Here is a 25,539-nt window from a genome sequence, read left to right as displayed (position 1 = left end):
GGTGTCCCTTCAAAAATTTTAATTCTTACTCTCCTGATTAAAACACCAGATAATACTAAAAAATATTATAGAAAAACCCTACTTTTGCATATTTTAATGTTATTTTCAAAAGCCCACATTGTAAAAATTAATCATACGCCATGTAGGCCTTAAATTTTTTTTAAATTTCTAGATTTTTAAAGTAAAAAGAATTATATTAACTGCAAAGAGTAAGTTAAACATATAAACACCCGCCATTTAAAACAATAAGCTTGAGAAAAATAATTATGGGAAAAAACGTGAATCACCCAAAATGTATGCTATGTTTTTTGATAAAACCCAAAGAACCAAAAACCACATCTGAAATCCACTTTTAAACATCCATTCCACCCAAAAGCAAATAAAACTCGAACAGCAAACGCTGGTATGGCTTTTTTCTTGACTTTTTATATTACTTTTAATTGTTTTGCCCCGTTATCAAGGTCTCCAATCAATCGATTGTGTGATTGATTAATCAATCGTTCTGCCAACTTCCGTTTCCGCCTCTTTGCTAGTTCGACCACACACACATATATATATATAGTATGTGGTACAAATATATGTGTTTATGTATATGTATACATATATGTAGTATAAAGTTGATACTCATGCTAAATCGATTTGATTTTATTCTTTTTTTTTTTTACTTATTCGGCATCGTTCAAAAAATGTTAGGCTATGCAATACAATTACGTGATCATTAGTTGACTTTTTTGTTTTAACATTTAGTTAATGACATCAAACACACAAATATAGTTTATATTTTCATATTTTTTTTTTGTGGTTTTTTTTTTGGTTTTTAATTTTATATTGAAATGTATGTACTCGTTACTTCAATAGGGTTCTGATGCATTATGGGATATCTGGATTGGTATTCTATTCTTTTATAGCACTACTGTTTTACACACACACGCACAAAGTTTACAAACGTTATTAATTAGTTTTCTCTTTTTTTTTTTTTTAAATTTATATTTAGTTTAGTTTACTTTAGTTTTGTTTGTAAAGAAAATTTCGATTAGTTTCCTTTCTTAGACTTAGATTGCTAAAACGTTGGTATTCGCCTATTTTATGATTTTTAAATTGTTTTAATTTTCAATTTCTCTCATTTTTGTTTTTTTAAAGTGAGATTTCAACCCCTTGCTTGAGATCGTTCTTCATTTTTTTCGAGTCTTGGGGGAACCTTTAAAAAATTTTGCGTATGGTAAGGTTCCACATAAATTTTCCAATTAAGCTTTTCCGATTTCCAGGACCTCCCATTGCTTCCTTCCTCTTGTTGTTGCTGTTCTTGCTAGGCTATATCACAAAATGTGTTTTCTTTATCGATTATTTTTTCGTTTTTGCTTGGTTTTTTCTTTTTTTTTTGTTTGTTTGTTTCTGTTGAGAAAAGGGTTGGAGAAACTAAAAATAATTAAATATTAAATCAAAAGTTGGAAATGTGTACCTTGGCTACACGTTTAGGTTCTTCCACTTACTTTTATCGAAAATTTATCGATTTCTTATCGATAAGTTCTCAAAAACGAATCAATTGTGCTACCAAGAAAATGGAAATAAAACCTTGAGAAAATGGCAAGTTCTTTCCTTAAAAATTGTCTCATTTGAATGCTTCAAAATTAGCATATTTTTCTTTAAATAAAAAACCGCCAAGGGACTGCATTAAAATCGAGTTCCTATAATAGGAATTGCAAAAAGTACAGTTGACATTTCGACCAAAAGTCCGATAACTTTGCAGCTGCCGATAACTATCGCTCTTGAAATCGATTGGTCCAGTAAATGTTTCCAATTTAAGGAGTCCTTTCGACTCCACCAAATTTTGTGTCTAGAGCTACAAATATTCCCATTTTGTGTATAATACCATTGTGGGCCCACCTTTGCTGGATGGCCTCGGCTCTGGTTCGCCTCGAGTTTAAAAAGTCGGTTTTTTAAAAATTCCTTTCGGTGTTAATGGGTGTACGCCCCCCGAGCAAAACTTGCTAGTTTTGCTGCCAAAAATTCTGTTTCAACATTAAATATATTTCTATATTATTAAATATTTTGTATATATTTTATATTCCGATTATGTGGTATGCATACGTATGTACAGATCTTTAGCATATTAACTGTTTTTCTCTCTTTCTTTTCCGTTTCATTTCGTGGTTTTTTTTTTCTTTCTTTCTTTAAATTATTTTTTTTTAAATACAAAAAAATTTAATCTTACCAAAAAAAATACAAAATAATCAAAAAAAAAACTGTTTTTAGATTTAGGATATAAATTTTGAGGGATATAGTTTTTTTTTTTTGTAAATTAGGCAACATGTATAGAAATAAATTAATTAATTAGTACGAACTAAGCGTAACTTATGATTTAAATCGCTCTCCTACATAACAGAATTTATAGTTATTGTATATAGTATATAGGTTTTTTTAGTTTTATTATCTTATATCCTTTTTTTTTGCATAAAAGTATACTCGTATTTAAAAAAAAAAAGGAGGATTTTATTTCTACTACCAGCAAGTGTATTCTCTTTCTTTTTCTCATTTATTTGTTTGTGTTTTTTTTTTCCGCTACAATTAAGATTTGTTTTTGTTTTTTTTTTTATTTTTATTAAGAAATATTTAAAGTTTCTCTCACTTGGCTACGTATGCATGTTTTTTTGCTTTTTGTTTCGTAAGTTTTTCATTTTTTTGTTGGTGTTTCTTTTGTTTTTGTTTTTTTCTTTTTTTGGACAATTTCCCAACGCCGCCTACAAGTATGCTACAAAAAATGTTTTTTCAAATTTTTTTTCAACATTTGTTGGTGTTTCTTTCTTTTTACTTTTTTTGCGGACTTGCATGCTGGTCTTCTGGATTCTTTTTTGAAAATCTTCTCTCTTCTCTTTTCTTCTTAAACGTCTACAAAATTGATGTTGTTTTTGTTGTTGTTGGTCGGTCGTCATGGACAAATTCAGATGCAATTCTGATGTCACCGCCATAGTTAAAAAAAAAAATAAAATAAAATAAAATAAAAATTAAAATTAAAAAAAAAAAATAAATAAAATTAGTCCCACCCCGCCCCGGTCTAGGGGATGGGGATATATATGCCAGGGACTGTATGTGTGTGTGTGTCTGTCAGGTGCCAGGATGCGGTGCCCCCGGGCGCCTCTCAAAAGTTCTCCAAAGCTCTGCGCAGCTTCTTACAGTAAAACGGACATTAAGACTCGCGCTCCTTCTTCACCTTCACCTCCTCGCCCAGGATGGTGGTGATCTCGCCCTGCATAAAGGCCCACGGTATCGTCGAATTGGCCAAAGGACATCGATCTCCGCTGGGGCAGTACACCTCGTTGCCCAGTCCCTGAAAATTTATAGAATTTTTAGGAAATTTCTTAAAAAATTTAAAGAAAATATTTACATTCTGGCGCTTGATGCTCTCGCGGCTGCAGGGGAAGCAGAACTTGTGGTGATTCACCGACGGGCACTGCACAAAGTGTGTATCCTCCAGACGCTCCTGGCAGAGGGTGCACTTCAGCGTGGCATTCTGGGCGGCTGCTGCTGCCGCCGCTGCGGCTGCCGAATTCGAGGCGGCACTGCTTCCGGGGGCTCCGCTCAGCCCGCCCCCGCCCGCCGCTCCACCGCCACCCAGCGTGGACAGCGGGGTCCCTCCACCACCGCCGCCACCACCTCCCTGGCTGCCACTACTGCCCGGTCCGGGATTCACCGATCCTCCGCTGCCATTGCTGCCGGACGGGCCACTGCCGCCGCTAGCCGGGCTGCCGTCACCGGCCACCGAATTGGGCCCCATGGACGCTCCGCCGGGTGCCCCGTTGCCGCCACTGCCGCCGCTTGCACCGCCACTGGGTCCGCCGCTGGTGCAGCTGCTCAACTGTCCGCTGCCAGCGCCGCCCGGTCCGCCCAGAGAGCCACCGGCAGCTCCGCCAGCGCCGGCCAGGCCGCCGGCCACCACCGCCTGGCTGGGATTGGAGCCGCCCACCTCGGAGCTAGTTACCGTAGTGCTGGAAACATGACGTGATCCCGAAGAACGGCGACCCGATGAGGATCCTAAAAGTACACAGAGAAAAAAAAGAGTTAATACAAAATTTTGTTCAATGTTTAGATATTTTAGATATATTTTTTAAGATTTATTTTGATTAAATTTAATATAATAATAAAATTTGAGATAAAAACTAACCCGAACTGTTCGGCGAGTGTACGCTGCGCGGGGGCATGGGCCCCGAGGGCGGGCTCGATCCATTGCGTCGGCTGGCCGGGGACATGTGCTCTGGAATATACAGATCGGATATGGATTTTTGATTTTGGTTTTTTAATAATCTTACAACTTTATACCAAATATATCTACATATTTTTCAAGGTCCTTTCTCTAATAATTTAAGAGTTTTAATTGAAAAACTAATATTTACGCTTAAATAATTGAAATATTTCTGTAAATATATTTTTAAATATTTTTGTTTTTCCATTTCCCTACAATTTCCCATTCACGCCTTTCTGTTATTGATTTTTCATGCGAATGAATCAAAAAAAAAAACTGAATTAAATTCCTTGTGTTTCGGTTTTTTGTTTATTTCTGCCATTTTTAAATGAAAATTAGTTGCATGATTGTTCTTGTTGTTGTTTCGGTTTCGGCTGTGTAATTTTAGAACTTGGCACAAAACATGTTTCTATCTTGTTTATATACATGTACATATATATAGTATATATGTACATGCCTACATATATTACTTGGCAACCGGCTTAACAACAACAACAACAACAACAAATACAACCAGTTTCATTCACCAGCCGCCGGCGAGCCATAAAATGTGACGTCACAGCCGCAGCACAATCGCCAGCCGCACGGTACGATTGCGTGTCACTGTCATTACGTACATAAGTAAAAATAATATAATTTAAAAAAATATATATATATATTTTTAAAAAAATTTGTAAATATATTTTTTTAATTTAAAATGGATAAATAAGTTTTATTTTCCATAAAAAAAAATAAAGGAATTTCATTTTGTACCATCTCTAATATGATTCGCCCCACTGTGGCGCTCTCACAGCTGGTTGCTTTTTGTTGTTTTTGTTTTTGGCTGCTCCTATTCCACGTCTGCTCTTCCTCTTCTCTCCCCAATTGCAAACGTCAGTTGGCAGAAAGCCAGAACGAAACGGAATGAGAAAACAAGTTTTCTGCTGCGCATACGTCACAGCGATAGAGCAAGAGGGCGAGATAGAGAGCAAGAGAGACAGAGCGCGCAGATAGCCGGTTCCTCCCCCGACCTAGCCAGCGCCGACCTCTCCACCCACAGACCCCCCCTTTTGTTTTTTTTTTTTTTTTTGCATGCCAGCATGCAATATTGTGTATGTATACCACACGGCGCACATTTCGGTTTTGTTTTGACTCTCTTCTGTTGCTTGTTACGCGCGGCTCTGTTATGGGGGCTCTGTTAACTGACTATGTATGTTATGGGGACTCTGTTGTTGTTTTTTTTTCGTTTTTGGAGACTATTTAATTATTTTTTTGTATGCAGTACACGCGCACGCGTAGCTACTGCTCGCTTGATATTGAAACAGAAAAAAAAACAATGAGAAAAAGGTAAAGAGTAAAGGAGCAAAAAAAATATACAAGACAAGCTTTAATTTGTATGCCCCACCAGTGGTGGCAGATTGCTCAAATTGTCAGTTTGCCGGCGGCGTACAGTGGACTGCATACGAAATGGGGCTCACATGCGAGTGTGCTGTTATGTTTATTTATTTGATAAACTGTTGCTTGCTCCCTCTACCACTCGCTCCTCGCTCCTACTCCCCTTCCCCCAACTGAATTGCTTACGCTGGCTAAATTGGCGAAAAGACGACGATGAAGAAGAAGAAGAAATGGTAGGGAGAACGCAGAGAGAGAGAGCGGTGAGAAGAGAGCGGAAGACGTGTTGTGTGGCCCCAACACGTATGCTTGTGTATGCGTGTGTATTTATAGCATTTGTTTATATTTTGCATGCACAGAGTGGAGAACAAAAACAAAAACAAAAAAACAGCAACAATAAAATCCAACACGCCTTGACTTGCCTTGCTTCTTCTTCTTCCACCCACCACTAGCTCCAACACTCACTCACTCACCCGCTCGCTCGCTCGCTCACTCATCTTCCCTTGCACTACATGCAGTTGCATGTGCTCGCCCCATTGAGAACTAGTGGAGATAGCAAGGGTCAGAGCGAGATAGCTGGCCTGCAGTTACATACAAGTGCCTGGCACAGTGGGTGGGAGTGGGCTTTTTCAAAACTAAATAATATTTGATATTTATTGTTATAATTAATTTAATTTAAAAAAAAAAACTATTTATTTTTTTAAAATATATGATTTTTTAAAATAGATGATTTCTAAGCACTGTATATTGTAAACTTTACTACAACATCGTTGCATTCTATTTTTGAAACAACTTTTTATTCATGCACCGAAATGGAAGACAGCACTTTGTATATAATCCTGTGTATATATATCCTCGATTCCCCCCCCCAATTGTTTATTTATTTTTCATACATTTCAAGCCCAAAAACAAACAAATTGGCGAGAATCGAGAGAAGTTATCAGTATCGAGAATATGAGAATCTATTTATAGAATTTTTAGTTTTAGTTTTCCGTTCCGCTGCGAAGATCTTTCTTTTTTTTTTGCCCTCCTATGGAATATTTTTTTCTACAAAAATGAATCATTTGACAAACTATGTAGAAATGTGCGAAAAGCAACAAAATATAAACAAATAAATATTTAAACAAAACAATGTTCTAGAATCGAGAAACCTATACTGGGAATGAATGGGTGGGTGGGTGTTTCGACACCACACCCTTTTTCCTGGAGTTATATTCTTTTTCTTTTTTTTAAATATGAGAGCCCTCTCTATTTATTGTTGATTTAAAAAATTATTGGAATTAAGGCCATTAAAGTGGAAAGAATGACACTTTAGTAGCTCACATGACACTAAAGCCCCATTTAAAAATAACTAGCTTCATTGGTCTGTAGATAAGGTTTGATGGTTTTAACTAAACTATTTTAAAGATAATTAATTATCTATTTATGTTTTTTAAACTAATACCCAATAGCAATTGTTGGATTAAAATATTAAAACAGAACTAGACAGCTATTAGGGGTCATTATAGTCGATGGAAGTTCATTTCAAGGAAATATCTAATTCGAAAAAGATCTTCAAAAGAAAACAGAGAGGTCGGAGGTCGGAGATCAAAGAGCGGTTGCAGGATGCACTCTTTTTAAATGGCCATTGAGGGGTGGAGAGACGACTTGGTTTCGACCCGGTACACTGCTACGCTATCAGTCAAAGCTGGCCATGGTTCAGATAAGATACAGATACTTGTGTATTTTGGAATGAGGAGGCATCATCGGATAGACGGCATCGGCCACTTAACCATTCCGATAAGATAAACAAAACAGCTGTGTGTATATAGAGTACGGCCAAGAGCAAACGAAAGTGGAATTGTGAGGCGAAATTAGGCGGCAACTTGGGTACCCTGTACAAGTATATACCTTCCCCCACCACCCCCACCTATTGTCGGACAAAAAAAGAGCTTATCTCACACTAATTCTAATAGCTTTGACTTTCAACCAAAAATCCATTAAAATTTAATCACAATTTTTAAGAATCTCCATTAAAAATAAATGTATTTTAATCTGGAAGGTTAGCGGATCAGTTGCATAGAATTTCAAACCTTATCGCCGGTTTTCAAGAATGTATTTCTGGGTTGCCTATCAACAGGGAGAATTTCCAGCAGCCTCTGGTATGCAGTATTCTGGTAGGCAGGGGGGAGAAACCACAAAATATCAATGGAAAATCCCAAAAAAAGCCCCATTTCCAAATCCACGCCTGATTATAGTGACATCTATCCATCAGTAATCGATCAGCGGCGATAACATAATCATATCGGAAAACATATTACCGACTTTCCACTTTCCGACGCATGTTTTTGGGGGCTTAGGGGAGCCCGCCTTATCGAGCAGTTGCCCAGCTTATCAACTTAACCACATGGTCGGGTCCCTGAGATATGATAAGATATGGTTCGCTGGCGCAATCTCTGTCGATAAGTTCGGCGTCTTATCTCGAAAAGTAAACCAACAAAAACTAGCTCCACCGCCAACCTCATTCTCATTCACGTCGACAGGATGAGAAGAAAGCTTCAAATACCCTAACAAAATTAATAATTTCACAATTTTTTTTTATAAGGTTCTATGAATTTTTTTTATCTTCATTCTACAAGGTTAATAATTTTTAATATTTTGCACGCAAGTGTAGCAACGTCACCGCCCCACCGTCCCCAAAACGGGCAGTTTCACGTGTTTAACGGTTTACTAGCATCTAGCCATCCCACTTGCACTGACAAGACAAGGATGCTACTGCTGCTGCACGCAATCTCTAATTATGAGAAAGGTAGAGATGGAGAAGAAGCTATGCATGCACACACACGTTGCACTCTTCTCACTCCAAAAACCGACAAAATTCCTGGCAAACGCATTGGAATGGAGCTCTCTCACACACACACACACACACATACATATATACTTTTGCCGGCAACACGAAGCGCTGAATGAAACGAAACAAAAAAAAAATAAAATAACTAGGAGGGAGGGAGGGAGGGAGAGTGTGAGAAAAGGGGGAGGCAGCGCGCGCGCACGTTGTATTTGTACAATTTTTTCTCTGTACACCGAGAAATGTTTGTTATATTTTTAGTATATATACACGCAGCATACAGATACAGATACAGATACATATGTATCTATATTCAAGTTGGAATAATTTTTTTTTTTTTTTGGTAATGAAATGAATATACAGAAGAGAAGAGGAAGCAGAGGCAACAGCGTAACGTAAATACAAAACAACAGAAACAGAAATTGGCACACGGGGGGATGGTTTTTTTTTTTTTTTCTACCAATTAACAGTGATATTGGCCCCACTGTTGCTGTTTCATCTCAGTTTGTTTTTTTTTTTTATGTCAATGCAGCTCGTTCCGTAATTCGTATACCAACTAAAATTTATCTATACTCTGCTTTTAACATTTGTATCTATATCTTTCAGGGTGTACGTATCTGTGTGTGTGTGTGTGTGTGTGTGTGCAACTTGTTATCGCATAGCGTAAAAACAGCGCAGAAAACGCTCCAAGAAGAAGAAGCAGCAGCACCAGCAGCGAAAACCAAAACAAGTTTAATGACGTTTTGCGCGCGCAGCCAAGACACATAAAAAAAAAAAAAAACAACAAAAAACAGTGGCGTAGTTGGGTATCCAAAAGGGGGTAACAAAATCACCAACAAGCACCAACACACACACGTGCGCATGTGCAAGATAAAGAACCAAAAATATTTAAAAGGTGTTTAACCTCCACAAACCCCATTGTCTACGTCACTGGTCACTGGCCGAAACGGGTTTCTAGATGAAGAAGAAGAAGCAAAAAACCAAAACGAATCATGTTGGAGCCCCAAATGAGAGCAAGAGCGAGAGAGGAGCATTACGTGGGGCAGTCGTGGAGCATCGCGTCAGCGTTGGCATCAGCGTCGGCGTCGATTTTTGCACGTCTCTGTTTTTATTACATTCTGCGGCCGCCCTTTTTATTTTGCGCTTTTTGTTTTTGCTTTTACGATTACGTACGTGCCTGTTCCTACACGTATTTAACTATATATATATATATATATATATATATATGTATTTGTATTTGTATATATATTTTAATATTTTCCCTATATATTTGACTGTGCGCATGCCTTTTGACGGCAAGGGTTGCCGCCTGCCGTGTAGCAGTAGCAGCTCCTTTTCTGGTTTTGGAGGGTTGCTTGCAAAATGCGTTTTGAATTTTACTTTTTTTTTTTTTTCCTTTTCGCCCCCTGTGTATAGGTGTGTGTGTGTTGTAGATACACGCATCTGGAAGAGGGCTGCTCTTCCAAGCTGCTGCTGCAGCAGCCCTGCTGATAAGCCCCGTTATCTAATCTCTCCACCCCGCTTATCAGTTCAAGCACACACACACACACACACACACATACACCAGCAGGAGCGATAAGAAACAGCAATCGCAATCACGCTGCCTCATTCTGGCCTGGATCTGTACTGTGTGTTCCAGTTATCTGTATCGCGCTCCCACTCCCGCCGCCTCTGCTCAGCCTCACTCTCTCTCGCACTCGATCATAGCCCAACTTTCGGGACAAGCCGTCGTCTTCTCCCGAAACGGTAAACAAATACAGTGGAACGCCATCAGATTGGAAACTTGACAAAAAATATAAAGTTCCTTCTTTTTTTTTTTCTTAAAAATTAAACAAACAAATGGCATTAAAACGGAAATCAAGCATAAACAAACACCGATAAAATATTTCCTGTCTTTACCGATTATCGGGTTATAGGCGTATTTCCCAGTAAGAACCGAAGGGTAGAACCAAACTTGATCCATTAGGTGGAATAGTTCCAATTGACACTGTCATTTAATCCATAAACCTGGGTATTCCTTTGTTCCGATTCCTCTAATTGGCTTTAATAACAAATCGAAGCCTCTTTTCGAGAGAAGTTGCGATAATTGAGAAGGGACTGGAACTGGGATCAACTACAGTTACTGGAATACTGGAAAAGCGATATGAAAAGGGATCTACTTTTCCACAAACTCTACTTTTGAAGAATCTTGACTGAACTTGATCGATTGGAGTTACTGGAATACTGGAATTACACTCTACTTTTCGAGAATCTTGACTGAACTCGATCGATTGGAGTTACTGGAATACTGGAATTACTGGAATTACAAACTCTAATACTTTTGAAGAATTTTTAATAAACTTCTTCCATTGTAATTAACAAAAATATATAATAATCATGAATGAACTTGTTCATCTTAGCCAGGACCCACTGTCTTATGGTATCTATGGACTATATAGAGTAACATGCACACCTGCTTTGAAGGTCGAGGCATCGAAGCTGGGCGCCCGAACCGGCTGCTGCTTATCCCTTAATCCGCCCAGCTGGCGTTCCGGTACATAGCTCACGGCTGCTGGCAGGGATTCGCCGCGTGTTAGCGGTGGTCGTACTCCTCCACCAGCGGGGTCATCCATGGCGCTGCGCTTAACGCCGGACGGACCGCCGCCACCGCCGCCGCCGGCCGAGAGGGGCGCCGCATTGTCCGGCGGTATGCCATGGGCATTCTGTTGGGCCACATCCACGTCCACGTCGTCGGACGGTGGACGTTTGAGGTTAACCGATAGAGCGGGTGGCAGGGCGGTACCCGAGGCGGCTCCCGATGCTCCGCCGCCTCCTGAGACGCCGCCGCCACCACCGGCCACGCCGCCTCCGCGCAAATGGAGGGGATTCATGTGTGAAATGCGAACGGGACGTACACCGCCGCCGGGTGCATCCTCCAGCTTGACGGGATAATCGAGCGGTGGTCCGATACGGGGGACGGGCATCTGATAGGCGCCAGCGGCCACCGCCTGTTGATGATGATGATGATGGGCAGCAGCCGAGGCGGCTGCCACCACAGCGCCCAGTGATAATGGTCCGGTGCCGGATGGACCCGGTGCCCCGCCCGGTGGCGGTGCGCCTCTGTGTGAGCCAGGCGGTACCTGCTGCTGCTGTAACTGTTGTTGGGCCGCTTGCTGTTGCAGGACGACGGCCACCTCGCCGTTTTCGTGGGCACGCTTGCTGGCGGGATGGAGTCGCTTCATTTGACGGGCGGCGTCCAGCACCGCCTCGATGCGATCGGCGCCCTCATAGTTGACGCAACCGCGGCACACGGCCTCCGAAAAGTCGCTGATCATCGCCCATGGCATGCGGGGCAGGTCGCACAGGTAGCAGTGCTGGCGTTTCGTTTGCAGCGACATGGTCTCTGTTGTGGAGCGGGGGTCCTGGAAAATTTGTTGTTGGATGGGGGGGTGGTCCTGGAAAGCCCGCTTTCGAAGCCAGCTACTACCACACACACTCTTCTTCCTCTTCTTCAACGGCGACTCTGTGGAATGAATGCCTCCTTAGTCCTCGTCCTCGTCGCTCTTCCTCTTCCTCTCTGCTCGTTCGCTGTCCTCTCGGAAAAGCGCGAAACGCTAACTGTTCTTTTGCGCTGCTCTCTCTCTTCCTTCCGCTCTCTGTATCGTTTTTCTTTTTTTGTTTAGTAGTAGTAGTTGGTGTAGATGTTTTTTTTTTTTTTTTAAATATTTTTTCTTTTATGCTGGCCACTTCTTGGGGCTAACTGATTTTTTAGATTCTCGTAGACATTCGAATTGACAGGGGGGGTGAGGCAAAGATTGAGTGATCAATCAATATTTTCGTTGTACACACACGCGCGTACACACACACTCGCACACACTTGCTTTGCACATGCCGTGTCGGGCTGCGCTGCACTACAAAAAAAAAATATATACATATACATATATGTATGTATATATGTATATATGTGTGTAAAAATAAAATAAGAAGCAAACGCGTTCGACGCTACTTCTAATTTATTTGCAGGAAATCTTCACACGCGAACATCCAACACACAGTTTGTATCCTTTAAAAAAACATTCGGCACGCTTTCAATATCTGTGCTGTTCACTATCCTGATAGAACGACAAACAACAGCCACGAAAACCGTCCGCTTCGCAAAACTTTCCGCGCATTTAAACTGCCCGTGGTGGACGCTGACGTTGGTTTTATAGGTGTATGTATTGAGTGGTGGCACAGTGATGCCGATATCGAAAATATTTCTTCTTATCGATATATCGATAGTTGGCCCACCATAGCGGTGAGACAGTGCTGCCAGATGCCAACTATCGATATTGACTACATTCTGTAAACGTTATTACGAAATTTAAAAAATTATGTTACTTTTTAGCTTTTTAAATTAATTAAAATAGTAATAATGTTTTAAATAACTTATATTTTTTATAAATACATTTTTTCAATAGTTTTAAGTTAGTATAGCTAGTTTCTAGGCTTCTTAATGTATGTAACGGATGAATATAATGTCTAAAATTTAAATATTTTTAAATTTTAACTGTTGTTTTACAAAAATAACACAATTCAAATAAAATTAAGGTTTCTTTTTAAGAATATTAATAATAATTTTATACTTGACATAAGTTTTTTTTAAGTTTAACAAAATTAGTATCTAAAATATTTGTAAATTATGTTTTTTTCTAAATTAATATTATATTTTATAAACAACGCCCATGCTGGGCTCCCCTTTTGGCGCCTCTGGGCGCGTACGTGCCAGCACGTCATAGCCAACAACAAAAATTAAGACCATCAGCGCCCACTAGTGACGACGCCGCCACTGCCCCGCCCCCTCGGTCAAAGCCCCCTCGCCCTGGGTCCAACCCTCGTTCATGCAAAAAGGGGCGCGTTTTTGAGTGGGCGGCCAAAGTTTTCGACAGTAAGTATACATGTAGCATGTAAGTTCATGCGTCCTGCCAGATACATACCGCGTTCATGTCTGTATGTATAAAAATACATACCATATATATATACAAAAATATATATATTTACGATTTGGTATACATGCAATTATCCAGTCGGGGGGCGGGGGGTTGGGTCAGAACGCTTTCGGTATCGATACACGAAGGTAGACCTTGAATATGTCGCAATATCTCGCTCGTGCCACCGCGTTGCATCTCACCATATAAGCCCTCTCGTTCTCGCTCTCTTTCGTGTTGGCCAAACAGCTGATTTAACAGAGCTCTGTTACTGTTAATGAAATTAAAAGCTGAAGCGCGGCAACGCCGCCTATAGCCCATAGCGTCCGCAGGACGGAAAAGGGGAAAAGCGTTTTTCCACTGCGCAGGATCACGAACTGCATTGATTTTCGTACGCATTGTCCTGGGCTGTTGGCCTGCATCGATTTCCGACCATGGTCTGGGGCAAATTCCACGATATCTCTATGTCTCTCTCTGTGTGTGTGTGTGTGTTTGTTTTGGGTGTGTGCGTGTGTGTATCCTGCAGAAAAGCTTCCTGGAAAAAGGCAATGCGGAAAAAGGAGCCAACAGATACACACGAGCAAGCAACGACCTCGTAACGGGGTCTCGAGGCTGACCTGGGAATCCCTGGTTTTCTCTCCCCGTCCCCGTCCCCGCCCCCACACTCACGACCATATGTTTTCGCCACCGATTGGGGCAACTGTACCCGCCAGGATATATCCTTCAATTACGGAAAAAGCTTTTATTTTCCAAGCTAATTTATTGTTTTCTGTTTATCAATCGGATCCTTCCGCTTGACTTGTTTTCAATCCTCAAGGATTTTAAGGATATTCAACTGCTATATCCTGTTATAGACTATATCCCTTAACCAATCTATATCTCGTTAACGATATATCTTGACGGGTGTTGGATTACTTCCCCATCAATGTACCTTGAAAGCTTCACAGAGAATATATAACCTCCAGGACTCTCCCATAGGCTCCTTCCGATGACTATATCTTTCCCAATTTATACCCGATCCTTGTGGGGAATACCTTAAAACATTTGTAGGCCGATTCCCCGTCATTCTGCATCAAAATCCTGACCCAAAATATTTTTTCAATTTTTTTCAAAATTTTCCTGTGGATACCCCTGTCAGAATCGTGTTTTTCGTACATGGCTCCTTCCGATGTCTATATCTTTGCCAATTCTTATCCGATCCTTGTGGGGAATACCTTAAAACATTTGTGGGCCGATTCCCCGTCATTCTGCATCAAAATCCTGACACAAAATATTTTTTCAATTTTTTTCAAAATTTTCCTGTGGATACCCCTGTCAGAATCGTGTTTTTCGTACATGGCTCCTTCCGATGTCTATATCTTTGCCAATTCTTATCCGATCCTTAAGGGGAATACCTTAAAACATTTGTGGGTCGATTCCCCGTCATTCTGCATCAAAATCCTGACACAAAATATTTTTTCAATTTTTTTCAAAATTTTCCTGTGGATACCCCTGTCAGAATCGTGTTTTTCGTACATGGCTCCTTCCGATGTCTATATCTTTGCCAATTCTTATCCGATTCTTAAGAGGGTTACCTTAAAACATTTGTGGGCCGATTCCCCGTCATTCTGCATCAAAATCCTGACACAAAATATTTTTTCAATTTTTTTCAAAATTTTCCTGTGGATACCCCTGTCAGAATCGTGTTTTTCGTACATGGCTCCTTCCGATGTCTATATCTTTCCCAATTCTTATCCGATTCTTAAGGGGGTTACCTTAAAACATTTGTGGGCCGATTCCCCGTCATTCTGCATCAAAATCCTGACACAAAATATTTTTTCAATTTTTTTCAAAATTTTCCTGTGGATACCCCTGTCAGAATCGTGTTTTTCGTACATGGCTCCTTCCGATGTCTATATCTCTGCCAATTCTTATCCGATCCTTGTGGGGAATACCTTAAAACATTTGTGGGTCGATTCCCCGTCATTCTGCATCAAAATCCTGACACAAAATATTTTTTCAATTTTTTTCAAAATTTTCCTGGGGATACCCCTGCCAGAATCGTGTTTTTCGTACCAGGCTCCTTCCGATGACTATATCTCTGCCAATTCTTATTCGATCCTTGATAGTTTTAAAGTAACTTTAAAAGTCTTAATTTTGTTTATTTTTTCACATTTTATTTATTAACAAAAAAATATTCAAGGTTTGCAATTTAAGGACTATGTTTATACACAGGCTTGGGGTTTTGAACAAAAAATTCTGGAATTACGAATACAAACAGGAGATTAGTAGTCTTATGTACAAATAAGAGATATTATTACCACAAGCAGCTATATTTTATAAAAATTGTATAAAAACAAACAGTTAATTAGTAATGTTTTTTAAGAAAAGTTCGAAAACAAGAAGGCCGGCGTATAAACGTAGCTCATAATTATCATCATCGGCATATGTATAAAAATATCGCACATATTTTGTGTTTAAATGCTAGATACACTTTGTTTTTTTTTTGTATATTTTTTTTTAGTAAAATATTGAGCAGATCCACTGTTTTAGGGTTAGAATGGCATCTCTCGAGTGTCATAGTCAAGCAATTATTTAATTCGAAAGCATTTTGATTCACACAGACTTAAGATTAGGGTTTTCTTTAAGGTATATGGTTTACGGTATAACAGTATTAGGCTTGAGCGTGTGCGTGTCTTGTATAACAGTTAGCATTGCGCGTGTGTGTGTGTGTGTTGGTGTGACTTAAAATATTGCTTTTTGAGCAAAAACTTTCATATAGATTTTTTTAATTTTTTTTTTAAGACCCTTGCAGTGGGATTTGAGGACTATATCTTATAGATAAAGGATCGAAAATGCCATAACTTTGGTGTTTGTGAAGATAGAAGGTTGGGACTTTCTATGATCTAATTTTTTTACGAAATAATCTGTTCTACAAAATTTCATTAGTATCGTTCGATTATATCTCTAAGCTTTAATATAGCTGAAGGATCGAAAATGCTATAACTTTGATGTTTTTGAAGATAGAAGGTTGGGACTTTCTATAGTCTATATTTTTGACGAAATAATATGCTCTACAAAATTTCATTAGGATCGTTCGATTATACCTCTAAGCTTTAATATAGCTGATGGCTCGAAAATGCCATAACTTTGGTGTTTTTGAAGATAGAAGGTTGGGACTTTCTATAGTCTATATTTTTAACGAAATAATATGCTCTACAAAATTTCATTAGGATCGTATGACAATATCCTATTACTGCTTTATAATTGAAAGATCGGAAATCATCCAAAAGTATAGTTTTAAGATAAAGAGGCTCGAAACTTTTTTCGGAAAGATCGGAAATGAGCCAAAAGTAGAGTTTTAAAAGATAGAAGCTAGGAACATATTTTAAAAAATTGTATGACAAGAAATGGATTTTTTAGCAAAGTTCTCTTAAGGATCGACCGATATATATCGTTTCCTATAGTCTGTCACTCCACTGCAAGGGTATATCAAGTTCGGCTCTGCTCGAACTTTAATTTTCAAGTTAGACTTTACAAAAAAAAGTAGCTTTGTTAATTATTGTTCAAGGTTTCGGAAAATGTCGATAAATAATAAATTAGATTTAAGCACTAACATGGAATATCATTATCTATATAATTATGGAATATATATAGGTATTTATGTATATATCTATAATAGTATATATATATATATATATATGGTGTATATCAAAAAATATTCAAACTGCAATTTTTCTAATAAAGTACACATCTTTTTGTCTTTTTTTTTTAAGTTTTTTTTTTCTTAGTTGTGGGTGGGTTCCATCTACATTAATCCCTTGCTCCTTCAATTCTCAATTGTCAGATTCTCGTTTCTTTCTTTTTTTTTCGCAGCTTCATGGCACAATTTTCTCATCAATATCTATATTGTTTTGCTTGTCAGACAGTAACTATATCATTATAAGTCGGGTTATATAGTTAAAAAGTAATTGCTTAGCATTTTTTTTTTTTTAGTTGAGTTCGTTAAGGTTAGTCGGAACAGTTGTTACCCTGTAATCTTAAATACTATATAATTATTTCGTTTTTTGTAAATATTGCAACTTGATTTTTTTTAATTATTTTTTTTTTAGTTGTTTTATCTAGTCAGGCACTTAACCTTTCGTTACATAAGCCTAGAAATAATAAAAAAAAAAAAACATGTAATTTTAATAATAAAAAATTTAAGAGATATTATAACAGTTTTTAGCACAAACTGTTATATGTTAGATGTTGTCTTTTGTTTTCGAGGATTTTTTGAAAATCCATCGTCGCTTGCTGCCTTTGGAATATCATTTTTCGGGAATCTATAAGGATATATCTCCAAGATCCAGGTTTCGGTTTCGTAATATTCGTTTTCTGATTGGAATGTGTTTCTTTTTGTTGTTGTTGTTGTTGTTGGGGGAATGTGCGTATAACAGTTGCTTTTTATAACAGTGGCCTTGGAATAACTTTGCATTGAAAACAAAACATGTCTCGACACGTTCCAGCCAACTACCGTTACTTTTTTTAGGCTACGCACAGTACAGTGGATTCCTGAGTCGATCCTTCCCAGCTAGGGATAACAGCTAGCAGCGGGTATTGAAATGCGTTCGTGCCGGTGGCGTTGGAGCTGCCCGTCGCCTCCGATCGCCGGCGGCTGCACTTGCTCCCCCTGTGGCCACCGTGCGGTGACCATTGGCGGCAGATCCTCCCACACCGGGAGCACTGCCACTGCCGGCGGCCGCCTCTTCGCGCAGCTTTTGCTTCTGGTCGGTGAGTCGAGCTCCCAGGCGATGCACCTTCTCCGGACTGAGGATATTAAGGCGGGTAGTCCGCGATGATGGCTGCTGCTGATGATGGGCAGCGGTGGCGGCCACTAAGGAGGATATATTTGTAATGGAAATCCTCTCAAGAAACACTCCAAATACTCACCATTATTCAGTCGTTGGGCCGTGGCGGCGGTGTGACGCTGGGCGAGATGCTTGGTGGGGGAGCTGGGACGGCTGTTACGGGTGGGCGAGATGCTAGTGGTGGACACGATGCGGCTGGAGGATGGCGGCGGCTGGACCTTCAGGGGCTTCACCTTGGCGCTGCTGGGTGGCTTTGAGTGGCCAGAACGTGCCAGCTGGGATTGTGGCGGCAGTGGCAGGGTGAGCTTGTGCTTCTTGGGCGGAAAGTCCACTGTGGTGGCCGCCGTTGTGCCATTCGAGGAGCTACTGTTGGCCAGGATGATGGTGGGCGGTTGGGTAACGGGGGGTCCCTTGCTCCTTTTGGGCGCTGGAATGGCCGGCATCGACTTTCGTCCACCGACCAGGTTCTCCAGCGACTCGGAGTGCTGCAGCTTCTGTTGGTCCGCCGCCACCGGGATGGGGGGATTCTTGCGGCCAAAGATCGGTGTCTGGTTGATGCGCTGCGTCCGCGGCGGCAGCGGTGGCGGCGCTGTCGTCTGGCAACCATTCATAGCGGCGGCCGCCTCGTGCTCCAGCCGCTGGAACATCTTCAGCGCCACGGGCGGCGTCTTGAAGAAGTTCCTCATCGAGTGCTGCGATTGGCTGAAGTTCCGCCGACTGGCCTCCTCCAGGTGCTCGAACTTGCTCCGGCACTGGTTCAGGCGGGTGCGCATGTCCTCGATTTGCTGGCGATGCTGCGGCTCCTCCTTGCCGGCAGGAGGTGGCTGCTCCTCCTCCACCTCCTGCTGTGGCTCCGCCTCTGGAATGTCTGTCGCCGCGGGCGGGTTATTGACCTCGTGGTAGTTGAGACTGGTGTCGCAGCTGGAGTCCACATCGGAGTAGGTGTTCAAGTCGCGGACATCCTGCAGCTGCAGATCACCACCGGGTCGCAGGTCCACCAAGTAGCCGCGCTCCCCAAACGGACGACACTTGCGCAGGGCCTGTTTCAGGGCGCGCTCCTTGGACTCGGTTTCGGGTGTCAGATTCCGGCGCTGCGCCTCCTGGGCCCCCAGAAACCTCTGACGCCTCCGCGCCCGCATGCTATCCCTCAGGCGCTCGCCGCTCGGCGAGAAATCCTTGCCCAGATGCGGCGACTTCGGTATGTCCTGCGGCCGGATCACCAGATTCTCCTTCTCCTTCTCCACGGGGGACACTTCCACCTCGACGGGCGCCGCATCCTTAACGATCTCATCCAGGTTATCGAGACTGCGCTGGGAGGTGGGCGACAGGGCGTCCTCGGAACTGGCATAGCTCTCCTGGAAGTTCTCGATCTCGTGCAGCAGCGTTTCGGGCGGCCTCTGGCGCTCCACGGTGAGGTGCTCGGCGAGTCCGTGCAGCCAGGTGTGGAGCGTCTCGAAGCACGGCCGCATATCGGGATTGAGGTCACAGCAGACGAAGGCCACCTTGACGAACGCCTCCGGGCACTGGGCGCAGAACTTCTCCCGGAACTCCTGCTGGTTGAGACTGAAGTCCGAGTTGCGGGGCATAAAGTCCGGATCGGCCTCCACGCGACCAATGATCTCGCAGAGGATGATGCCGAACGAGAAGACGTCCACCTTCTCGTCGTACTTGAGGCCCTTCATCATCTCGGGCGCCATCCAATAGGGATTCCCCACCACCGTGTATCGCTGCCGGCGCTGTCGGCTCTTGCTCCTCCGCAGCGTTCCGCCCGGAGAGACGGCAGCATCGCTATTGGTGGCCGAGCCATAGCCCCCAGGAGTGCCGGGGCCGCTGGCGCCAGATGCTCCCGGAATCCGCGGTGCATCCACACTCCGTGCCAGACCGAAATCGGCCACGATAACGGAACGATCCTCGCGCACCAGACAGTTCATCGAGTTGAGGTCGCGATGGATGATGTTCATCGAGTGGAGGTAGCTCATCCCGCAGGCAATGTCCCGGGCGAGGCAGACCCGCTGCGGCCACGACAGGATCTGGCGCGAGTCGTGGATCAGCTCCTTGAGACACCCGCCCGCCACATACTCGGTGACCATGTGCAGCTTCCTGTCCTTGTACAGCACTCCGATGAACTTGAGGACATGGCGATGGTCGAGGAGCCGGAGGACGGCCACCTCCTTGATGAACGTCCGCTGGGCCTCCTCGTCGGCGCGGTGCAGCTCCTTGAGGACCATCACCTCGCCGCTCTGTCGATGGGTGACCTGCAAGATCCCACCCATTAGTTTGGTTTTGGAGCAAGTGCATCCCTATCCTGGTACTCACCTTGAACACCTTCCCGAAGAATCCTTCGCCCAGCTTCTCGCCAATCACCAGATCGGAGGCGCGAAAGATGCGCTGCGGCTTCTGGACCACCCGGCAGGACTGCGTCCTGGACAGATCGTAGAGCTGCGGATGGGCCGAGTGCTGCTGCGCCTGGTGCTGCTCATCCAGCAGCTTGGACAGGCTGGAGCAGCGCTCCTTCTCCTTCAGCTGGGTGGTGGCATTCGGTATCGTGATGCTGGAGGCGTTGCTGGCCTGCCGCAGCTTCCGGGCCTTGGCGCTCTGCTCCCCCTGCGCCCGGTACAGCCGCTCCCTCCCTCCCACCTCCACACTGGACGCCGAGGTGCTCAGCGGCAGGACCAGTGTGGAGGCGGAGCAGGCTCTCTGGATATCTGCCTGACTGCAGGAGCGGCACACCTGCACCGGATCATGTTCCACGGTTAGCTGCAGCATCTTCTCGTTGCTCCGGATCAGCTTGTCGATCTGCTCCACGGAGGAGTCACTCACCGGAGTGCCGTTCACCTCCAGGATGCGGTCGCCAATGTGCAGGTTGGTCAGGTTAACATCGATCCTGGGGGGGGGGGAGGTGGGTGAATAAAGGATAACATTAGAATCAGTTGGAACATTAGAATCCTGAATCCTGAATCCTTGATCCTTGATCCTGGAGAGTGGATTCGGTTACCTATAAGGTGCCCCGCAGCACTGCTCCGCCATGGAGGTCAGCCAGAAAAAGAAGTTACAGAATAAACTAATCCCAGTTTTTAGTTTTTTAAATTATTAAATATTATTTTTAATTTTTAAAATTAGTTTTTTAGTTTTTTAATTATTTTTTTATTTTATTTTTAAGGAAAGCATGTTTTTTTTTGGAAGAAAAAATAGAAATTAAGGCAAGAATTCATCCAATTAGTGAGATATTTAAAGAAAAAGAGTTTATTTTTTAATTTAAAAAATAAAAAAAAAGTTAAAGTTAAAAAATAATTCCTTAATTATAATTCCCACTCACTCTGCTATCCTGACTGTGGGACAGCCATCGTCCAGCGCCACACCATCCACCCGCAGTCCCGGCGTCGCATCCTTGGGTATCTCCACCAGGCGGATGGAGTGCATCGGCTTGCCGGCCGTCGTTATCCTCGCCTTGGCATCCGCCGGCTGGCAGCTGCGCTTCCCATAGCACTGGCCACAGTAGAGCTTCGATCGCTCCACCAACGCATACGACTCCCCCTCACCAATGAAGGAGCCGCACGCGGCACAACAGAAGCACTCCGGATGGAACTTGTGCTCCCCGGCCACCATCACCGGACCCGTAATGACGGCCGTACACTGCTGGCAGGCATCACCGAACCGGCCGTAGTAGTCCTCCCGACAGTACAGTAGTCCCTCGCGTTCAAAGTACCAGTTGTGGAGGTGGCCCTCGCACACGGAGCACCGGAAACAGTCGCAGTGCCACTGCTGACCCAATGCCATGACGATGGGCTCCTCGGGATGGGGCAGCAACTGACCGCGGCAGTGGGCGCACGATGGTCCACTAAAATAGCTGCCAGGACCTCCTCCTCCTCCTCGGCCTGCTCCTCCTCCGCCTGGTGGTTCTCGGGAGGCGCCATTCGTCCTTAGGCGCTGCTGCTGCTGATGCATGGAATGTCGATTTTATGGCCTGATTACGTTATAACTGTAAAAAGAGGGGGGTAGGGGGAGGGGGTGGCTATATTAGATAGTGACGAAATATTTCGAAGAATTACGAGGTATATATACTAGGGGCCTAGTTAGTCACACTAACTAACGGTGAGATAGGTTAAAGTAAGGCCAAGTTTTAATGAAAAATTATTAAAAACAAGAAAGCAAAGCTAACTTCGGGCGGAGCCGAAGTTGATATACCCTTGCAGCTAAAACCGGATATATATTGCAAACATCGGATATAGTTGGCCAATCCTTATGATTACATCATAATAAAACCAATCAATTACAATAAAAAATCGAAAAAAAGTCCCAAGCTTCTATCTTCAAAAATACAAAAGTTGATATTTCTACCAAATACCATTTCCGATCGTTCAGTTATATGGCAGCTATAGGATATAGTCGGCCGATCCTAATGAAATTTGGTGGGTCGGATCAACTGACCAAATATATAATCTGTACCAAGTTCCAGCTTTCTATCTTCAAAAACACGAAAGTTGGGTCATTTCCGATCGTTCAGTTATATGGCAGCTATAAGATATAGTCGGCCGATCCATATGAAATTTGGCATGTCATATTATTTTGCCAAAAATAGCTCTCATGTCAATTTTTAGCCCTCTAACTCTAAAAACACCAAAGTTATACCATTTCCGATCTATCAGTTATATGGCAGCTATAGGATATAGTCGGCCGATCCGGGCCGTTCCGACTTATATACTGCGTGCAAAGGAAAGAAGGGTGTGTGCAAAGTTTCAAGTCGATAGCTTTAAAACTGAGAGACTAGTTCGCGTAGAAACAGACAGACGGACGGACAGACAGACGGACAGACGGACAGACGGACATGCTCATATCAACTCAGGAGGTGATCCTGATCAAGAATATATATACTTTATAGGGTCGGAGATGTCTCCTTCACTGCGTTGCACACTTTTGGACAAAATTATAATACCCTCTGCAAGGGTATAAATATATTTTATAATTAAAATTTAAATATTAAAAAAATTAATAATAATAATAATTAAATTTATTTAAAATATATATATTTAAGAAGAATATTTAAAAGTAGATTTAATATTTTAAACTATTATATTATAGATTTTAAGCCATTTATAAAAATATTTAAAAAAAAAACATCCTTTTTTTATATTTTTTAACCTTTTATAATTTAACTATTAAATTAAATATATATATTTAAGATTCCTTAGACTTTTTATTATTTAAACAAAACCTTAACACCCTTTAATTCTAATTTTAAAAACCTCAAATTTAAAATTTAAATATTTATTTTTAATTTCAAAACTAAAACTCAGTGGCTAATATTTAAAACTTTGTTTCTTTTTTAAAAAATTCTTCCTAATTTTAACTTTAATTTAATATATTTTTTAATTTTTTAAAGCGAAATATAATTATTAAAAATAAAAAAAAATAAAAATAATTATTTTTTAAAAACAGCGCCCTCCTCCTCGATTCTCATAGGTGGCACCTAAGCAGCACTAAAAAGCGCCCAAAAAATAATTCGACTTTGCCGGCTTTTAAAAGCCGGCGGCCCAGGGGCCTAGAGGAGGCTTCCCTGGAGGTGCCACAGGGCTAGGAGGAGCTGCCCCATCCTCTCCAGAAGGATGCACTGGACCTGAAGAAAAAGGAACCAAGCTTCGTGGAGGAACCAGACCTGGAGGAGAGAGTTTCTGGAGCCACTGACACACCCCAACCTTGGCCCTGATCTGGAGGTAGTGCATCCTATAGCCACGTCATCCCATCAGATGGAAATCCACCGACCCTTTAGCTATACCAATGAGGGTTTACCCGCTCCTCCCGATGGGGAACCTTCATGCCCTGCCCACGATCCTCCTCCAGCGCCCGGAAAAGACGGGGTAAGTCCAGAATTTATTATTTGTTTTCTTAAAATCTATAATTTATATTATTTATATTTTAATATTTATTTTTTTAATATTTATTTTTTATTAGTTCCACTTCTTCCCAAGTCGTAGCCTCTCTTCACTCCAAACCAAGTTATGGTCTCTCCTCTCTAGTGACTACTGTACATGTGTTTGTTGTTCTTATAGTTGTTGTTGTTGCTTAAGCTAGTGACTACCTCGGATTGTTGTTGTTGTTGTTCCGTTAGTGGAAAAAGTCGAGTCGGAATGTCTGAGTTAGCGAAATATTAATAACTAACTGCAATAATACCCCGATCCGATCCTGAGTCAGCCTATAGCTATTGTCGTTGCTTAATCAATTTTTTTTTTATAAAAATAAATATTAAAAATAAATAATCATGGAGTTGCGGCACAGTGGGATGCAAACTCAACATTGACCCTGAAAGTGGAAGTGGGAGTGGATGCAACATCTCCTGGGAGTATCTTTTATTTTCAAATGCAACTGGGCTACCCCTTACCCCTCCCCCTCCTCCCGCCAACGAAATTCAAAAGCAATGACACACGCTTTTATACACACGGTCAAGTACAGTGGGATAAATAATATGCAATATTATGATAATAAAAATTTAAATATTAAAAAAAAAATTAAATTTTAAAAGCTTTAGATTTAAATCAATATAAAGACTGCTTATAAGTTTTCTTTTTTATTTTATTCACTTTCAACCTTAATCATCCCACTGTACTTAAACAATTGCTGGCGATTAACTAAAAAAAACAGTTGTCTCTTTAATTAAGGCCGTTGATTAAAAACAATTGTTTAAACACAATTAATTAAATTATCATTTTTTTTTGTGAGAAACACTTGCTCATTGGGCCCATTGTGCGGCGGCAGAAACACAACACACCAATACACCCATAGACAGGTAGCCGCACACCGACACGCGTACAGGTGCTGTTCAAACACACACACACACACAAGCACACTACAAAAAATGTGTGTGGGGGAACGGGAACAACAACGATGTTAGCCAAAAGGTAATAACAACAACAACAACAACACGAATAGCAGCTTTTAACTATTGTTAATAACTTTTTTTGTTGCTTTTTGTTTTTTTTGGAGACACACTCACACCAACACACTTACATAATTGTTTGTATGTGTTGTGGCTGTTGACTTAACGCACATTGCACACATTCGTTAGATATTTTCGTTGTATTTATTTCGTTCGATTTTATAAAATTCGGATTGCCGCCATACGTTCCACGGTCACGGTCGTACTGTCCGCCGGATTCTGAATGACAGCAGCACGGGACGCTCCGTACGGACCAACTTCAAAACAATAAAAAACAAATCTGCATTTGTTTCGAAAAAAAAAACAAAAACCAAAATGAAATGTTCGTTCCGGAACCGGTTCATTTCATTTTGTTGGTTCCGCAGTGTGACCAAACTATCGATCAGCAACAAATACCA

General features: G+C 41.9%; 3 protein-coding genes across 5 annotated transcripts in view; all 3 read right to left on the bottom strand.

Moving 5' to 3' along the window:
• Positions 1 to 25,539, bottom strand: part of LOC108120146 (box C/D snoRNA protein 1) — a 142,159-nt gene that overhangs the window by 97,720 nt on the left and 18,900 nt on the right. The window lies entirely within an intron of this gene.
• On the bottom strand, positions 411 to 12,644 carry Pits (Protein interacting with Ttk69 and Sin3A). 2 transcript variants are annotated; one of them, XM_017231493.3, is made up of 4 exons: positions 10,888 to 12,644; positions 4,160 to 4,249; positions 3,383 to 4,029; positions 411 to 3,325 (listed from the first exon to the last, which is right to left on the bottom strand). In XM_017231493.3, the coding sequence occupies exons 1-4, from the start codon at positions 11,810 to 11,812 to the stop codon at positions 3,185 to 3,187; spliced, it is 1,803 nt and encodes a 600-aa protein (XP_017086982.2). In that variant the 5' UTR covers positions 11,813 to 12,644; the 3' UTR covers positions 411 to 3,184. The 2 variants fall into 2 exon arrangements, with proteins under 2 accessions (XP_017086982.2, XP_070139046.1); XM_070282945.1 differs by lacking the exon at positions 411 to 3,325 and having other exon boundaries at positions 3,825 to 4,029; positions 4,160 to 4,247.
• LIMK1 (LIM domain kinase 1) lies at positions 15,516 to 25,513 on the bottom strand. 2 transcript variants are annotated; one of them, XM_017231496.3, is made up of 6 exons: positions 25,213 to 25,513; positions 21,527 to 22,189; positions 21,206 to 21,271; positions 20,527 to 21,094; positions 18,293 to 20,465; positions 15,516 to 18,236 (listed from the first exon to the last, which is right to left on the bottom strand). In XM_017231496.3, the coding sequence occupies exons 2-6, from the start codon at positions 22,153 to 22,155 to the stop codon at positions 17,947 to 17,949; spliced, it is 3,726 nt and encodes a 1,241-aa protein (XP_017086985.2). In that variant the 5' UTR covers positions 22,156 to 22,189; positions 25,213 to 25,513; the 3' UTR covers positions 15,516 to 17,946. The 2 variants fall into 2 exon arrangements, with proteins under 2 accessions (XP_017086985.2, XP_017086986.2); XM_017231497.3 differs by lacking the exon at positions 21,206 to 21,271.

Source organism: Drosophila bipectinata, chromosome XL, assembly GCF_030179905.1.
Source record: "Drosophila bipectinata strain 14024-0381.07 chromosome XL, DbipHiC1v2, whole genome shotgun sequence".
NCBI classification, from domain to species: Eukaryota; Metazoa; Arthropoda; class Insecta; order Diptera; family Drosophilidae; genus Drosophila; species Drosophila bipectinata.
This window is presented reverse-complemented; position numbering and strand designations above follow the sequence as displayed.